We start from the raw sequence: 5756 nt of genomic DNA, 5'->3' as shown, positions 1-5756 counted from the left end.
TTTTAGAAAATAAATTTTGAATCAGAAAGCCTTGATGCATTGCATATATAGAGTGTTACATGTATCACACTTTATGGCCTTTTCTAAGACCACTATATGAATAATGCTAGTGTATTTTATTGAAATATCAGTTGATTTGTTATCATTTTGTGTGACACATATGTGTGGATATGGAAGATGACTTGCATTCTTCTTTATTTATATCTTTCTTGAATATATACTATGCATACCTGTGCTACTTGTTTGCTAGTCGTTGGATTTCGAATGACATCTATTGTTGATATATATCCCAAAACAAACACAACATGGTGTGCAATCAAATGTTTTGATCCATTGTTTCATTCAAATCCATTTTCAAACCTTCTCTCTTACTGTTCCCAATTTAAAATAATGATCAATCGTTTTGTCCTTTATTCTCATCATCGTTTTGTGTCCATTTAAAACAGTTCAATATTTGTATTATCAAGCCTAATATTGCAATTCCTTGATCGTAGTCCAATTTGCCATTGGATTAAGGGATCTATCATTAGGCGATATAAACTGTTTAAATCACATATATTTTGATTTCTATATGTGACTACCTTTAGCTCCGGTTCTTCCTCCTTAGCTAGGTATTTCCAATGACAAGGTAGATACATTTATGCTTTCTTATTGATATACATCTGAAAGCCTTAATTCAAAACAATTCTATCTTATTAAAGAATTTCTGCAAAAACCTGAAGATTAAAAAAAAATTAACTTCAGGTTTTACATTCAAGAGATTGCAATTTTTTTAAATGCGATTATTAGCGCAAATAATCTTCCCAATCTATACATACTAACTAATCCACACAGTCAGCTTTATCCATAAAGGACTTAATAGAAAACCAACCATACAGCCCCTAAGTGTCCTAACTAATCCTCAGCTTGTAGCATAACAACTACTAAACTATTTAGAGCAAATATATATATATATATATATATATATATATATATTGGAGGGATATTTTGCAAACCAAGCCATTTGTACAACCCTTGAAAACCATCGATTTCATTTTTTGTTTTAGTGAATTTTTTCACGAAATTGTTTAAAATGATGAAATTGTTTCAAATAATTCATTTAATTTTTTTCGCTCTATTTGTTTCTTATAGTTAAATGTGTCACGGTTTGAAGAAATTTATGGGTTATCCCCTGCTTTAAACCACCCCTTCTAAGATATTCCACCTTCATCTTTTCGTTGGGATTATTTTCTTGAAATGCTACTTATGTGATATGTGTTTCTAGTTGTCAATTCTAACTTTACACCAATTTCCAATGCTTGGTGTTTAAGATATCCATTTATCCATCAGATAGGGTCCTTAATTCATAACTTACGTAAATAATATGTAGGCTGATTGAATAAAGCCAAGCATAATTTAGAATATGCCTTTACTTTTATATCAAGTAAGAAAAAGTTACACATTTATGCAATGATATGAGGAACTTTGTAGGTTCTCCAAGGAATTTACATTGGTTGATCTACAGCAATATTACAACATTCTTTACAATAATCATACCCAACTAAAAGCAATCGGACTGTTTACAACATATTTTCCACCAGCCCACGTTAGACTAGCAAAGCTGGTAGTCCCCGACTGCATCGAACCAGCTGTGAATGTCACCGTATACGCCTTCTTCTCGTTTTGTTTGATAAAGGTTAATGTTTCTGGCTCGACCGTGATCTTCACAGCTCGTATTGTTGACGATATTGAAACCGTGTACGTTGTTGGAGTGCCCACGTTGGTCAGAATTCTTGTGTACTTAACAATGGTTGGTGCATTGCTTCCACCGCCTTCCCCTGAAGCCGTCAGCAACGGAACTGCAAATGACGGGTAATTAAGATCTTCAACCCTGTATTTCTTTCCGTTGCTACATTTGAAGTTTTTATCTGCAAACATCCTAATAGAAGTAGAACTGTAATTCAAAGCACAAAGGAAGCCAAGGTAGTCGTCAGCAGAGGCATCATAGACAAGACCGGGATCAAGGGCCGAAACTGGGTCCACGTGTCCTGCACCGTGATCAAAGGGGGTTGACGGCATTCCTGTCGCAACATCCTGCAGCCCGTCACCGTTTTTGTATGTGCGATATGCCGTTGTCATAAGTGCTGATCTTATAGCTGCTGGACTCCATTCTGGGTGAGCTGCCTTGAGTAGTGCGGCTAGCCCGCTTACGTGTGGGCACGACATCGAGGTTCCAGACAGGATGTTGAAGTCCACACGCCGAGGATCTTCTTTCAGGCCGGTTGGACCTATTTTATTGGTCCAACCGGCTATAATATTCACACCTGGTGCTATGAAATCAGGTTTGAGTATTTCAGGTGTGATGGGATTTGGACCCCTGGAACTGAATGCTGCCACTACTGGCGACGGTTCGATGCCTAATTGGGTTCCTCCTGGCGTAATTTCAGCTGTTGGATTATGATCCGAGACTATATAGCTCTTTATTACATCACCAGCTCGGTGACCGATGGCTACACTTAATATGAGATGTGTGTCGGCCACCAATTCCTCTCCGAATGTCTCAGTGTTAGCTAAGATCATTCCGGCACCACCGGCTGCCTTCACCACGATTCCCTTCTGCACCCTAGAATTCATCCCGCGTTCGCACATCACAATTTTTCCGGCAACGCTTCGTGGTGGCAACGAACCCGGTAGACATAGATTACCGGATGTTGTGTTACTGATTTTACCAGCAAATACTAGTGGCACCATGGCATCTGATGATGGTTTCCCACTGTAAAGTGAGGCTCCTGAGAATTTCTTTCCATTCCCGAGAGTAACATAAGCCGGAAAATCTCGATCCAGAGTTCCCGCTCCAACCGTAGTGATCCATGGGGCGACGTTCGATAAGCTTAGAGGGGAGGGTCCGCCGTTGCCAGCTGAGCAGGCTACGAATATTCCGTTGGATGCTGCCTTGAACGCTCCGTAAGCAATGACATCATGGGTGTATTCAGAGAGCGAGCCTCCAATCGACAATGATAACACATCGATACCGTCTGCTATCGCGGCGTCCATGGCCGCTAGTATGTCGCTGCCAAAACATCCCCCGAGCCAGCACGCTTTATAAATTGCTAACCTGGCTCGAGGAGCCATCCCACGTGCCGTTCCGTTTGCAAAACCAAAGAGGCTAGCCCGGTTTACGGACGAACCAGCTGCTGTGCTCGCAGTATGTGTTCCATGTCCATCATCATCCATCGGAGACCTCGATTCCACTTTTTCGTCAATCGGGCCATAGATCGCTTCATATGCTTTCAACAAGTATCTCGCACCGATTAGTTTCCGATTACAACTCGACGTGCTGAATCCCGTACCGCTCTCGCACTCGCCTTTCCACCGAATGGGGATTGGGCCAAACCCCGTATCGTCTAAGCTCTTACTCCCCGGCCACACACCCGTGTCTACCAACCCGACAATCACATCGCTACCCGACCTCGAACCCAAACCATCCACATCGTTCCGTTCTAGTCCGAGAAACTCGGGTGATCGAGTCGTGTGAAGCTCGTATACGACCTCTTGTTGAACGGACAAAATCCCGTGCTGTTGTTCAAGTAAGTTTGCTTCTTCGATTGTGAGCCTTGTGGAGAAGCCATGGATGACCTTGTTGTAGGCATACAACATCTCCATGGACTTTGACACTGATCTTACAGACGTTTCATACCATTGCAAGTGGTCGGAAAAGGGTAACGGCATGACGGACTTGTCCATGTGAACGATATACGTATTTTTCCGGTGACGGCTCCGGTCTGCCGCCACATAACGGTAACAACAAACCACCATTACTGCCATGAAGACAAGATTCTTGGGGCTCATCTTGTCAAAATTTGTGGTGATTTGAATATGGTGGTTGTGAGAGTAAGGAAGGATTTGAAGTGGGTGGACGTGTGATTAGACTCCACTCATGTTGCTGTTTATTAATCAGTCACTGAAAAAAAATCTGTTCTTTTTCTTAATGGAATCAATCAATGGGTGGCTAATATTAATATACAGACTAAACTATGATTTTTCATTCTTATCCTTGTGGTTTATAGTTTATAACGATTTTCGTCCCTGATTTTTAATTTTTTTTTATCACAGTGGTTTTACTTTTTGTTTTGTTGTTCGTCCCTGAAACAAACGACGTTAGAAAAGTGTCGTTAAATTAGGATAATTTTGGTTATTTTAAAAGAATAATATATAATATTATATATAGATTTGTATCTAAGAAATTTGTAAACTAAAAAGGTAAAAAGACAAAATTACCCTTAGCTTCAATGACCTTTTTTATTAGAGTTCGTTTTAGGGACAAAAAGCGAAAGGAATTGCAAACCATAATGACCAAAAAAGCAATTTTTAAAGAGTAGGGATGAAATTAGTTATAAACAACAAACCGACAAAAATCATAATTTCTCTCTAATATATATATGTGTGTGTGTGTGAGAGGTCAGGTTCCAATGGGAAGAGAAGTTATGATGAAAAATGTAAGAAGAAATCTCCATCTTTATATTAATCCTAATTGAATGTCAACATTAATAAGGTATATCAGATCAATTATAGATGGATGTAAGATTAAAAGTGGTCAATGATTACCATAACTTGACTATTTCGTCTACTTACATATATCTATATATACATCCTTTTAAAAGGGATGCGGACCCACCCCTCCAACGTAATATAAATTAATAATTAAATTTGTTGAAAATATGGTGTGTGTTGTCACTAATAGATTGGTTCACATCATTCTAGTTTGCTTTTATTAGTTGTCGTTCAGTGTGGACCTATTAAAAGTTGAGCGAGGTTCCATACAACCATTCACTCAATTATCACAAACCGGAAAAAAAAACGACCCATTTAACGGGGTTAACACGCTTCTATTCCAAGAAACATCGGGTTCGACACGTACCTGCTGCATTTTATTTGCTTATTATTATCTTTTAAATGGTTTTGTTATAAAATTTTTAAAAATAGAAGGATGTTCTAAAATATTTCGAAACTGAAGAGAGTCGAACCAGAAATTTTTAATGAAACTTATCTAAACAATGGATTTAGATAAATATGCACCCGTTCAAAATAATCGCTAGATCCGCCATTGTTGTCTGCGTTAATAGTTTTTTTATTAACCTGGATATCCAATCCGCTATGCCAGCCAATTAAGCGCAGGACAACCACCCGCGAACAGGAGTCATCACATTTGAACCTCCGTGGCCATAAAGGGATTTTTATTCCTCCTTGAATTTGAACCTAGGATCTCCACACTTTTAACATTTGGAGTCCAAGTTCAAACCAATCGGACACCATCCTTGTGGTTCGCGTAGTTTTTGGATCATAATATTAAAAAAATATATATGAAAAAAGACATGTTGATATATATGAATATGGAGTCATTAGGCAGGAGTTCAATTAGTCTGACCCATGTTTTCTCCAATATCGTTTCTTTTTTAAGTATTTACAAAAATGACGAATATTGTATGTTTTTAGTTTCGTTTGGTTAAAATCAAATAATGAAAATAAGACGAGGATATTGAGTTTCGTTCCTAACATACCGAAGAATGAACCAATCGGAACATGTTATTTGGATCCGGGAGTATTTGTATATCTCGTTGGATGTATCATGCATATGATATATACAGGTATTATGTAATAGGGTTGAGTTTCAGTGAGAAGAAGAGTTAAGTAAGAAGCGTAAGAAGAGATATTTACCCTTTGATACACATTAGGAGGAGGTGCACCGAGATGACATGCATGAAGATGCATTGGATCAA

At 38.7% G+C, this 5756-nt stretch overlaps 1 protein-coding gene across 2 annotated transcripts; it reads right to left on the bottom strand.

Moving 5' to 3' along the window:
- Positions 1 to 1394: 1394 nt before the first annotated feature.
- On the bottom strand, positions 1395 to 3849 carry LOC112526655 (subtilisin-like protease SBT1.7). Of its 2 annotated transcripts, XM_025137031.1 has the most exons (2): positions 1832 to 3849; positions 1395 to 1801 (listed from the first exon to the last, which is right to left on the bottom strand). In XM_025137031.1, exons 1-2 carry the CDS (start codon positions 3826 to 3828, stop codon positions 1531 to 1533), a joined length of 2268 nt encoding a protein of 755 aa, XP_024992799.1. In that variant the 5' UTR covers positions 3829 to 3849; the 3' UTR covers positions 1395 to 1530. The 2 variants fall into 2 exon arrangements, with proteins under 2 accessions (XP_024992799.1, XP_024992798.1); XM_025137030.1 differs by having other exon boundaries at positions 1395 to 3849.
- Between the last annotated feature and the right edge of the window lie 1907 nt (positions 3850 to 5756).

The sequence above is a fragment of the Cynara cardunculus genome (genome assembly GCF_001531365.2).
Source record: "Cynara cardunculus var. scolymus isolate 2C chromosome LG 14, CcrdV1, whole genome shotgun sequence".
NCBI lineage: Eukaryota > Viridiplantae > Streptophyta > Magnoliopsida > Asterales > Asteraceae > Cynara > Cynara cardunculus.
Note: the sequence above shows the minus strand (reverse complement) of the source record. Positions and strands in the feature narration are given on the sequence as shown.

What these genes read in the sequence shown, in the direction of transcription:
- LOC112526655 (XM_025137030.1), bottom strand. Translation starts at nt 3,828, where the DNA reads ATGAGCCCCAAGAATCTTGTCTTCATGGCAGTAATGGTGGTTTGTTGT.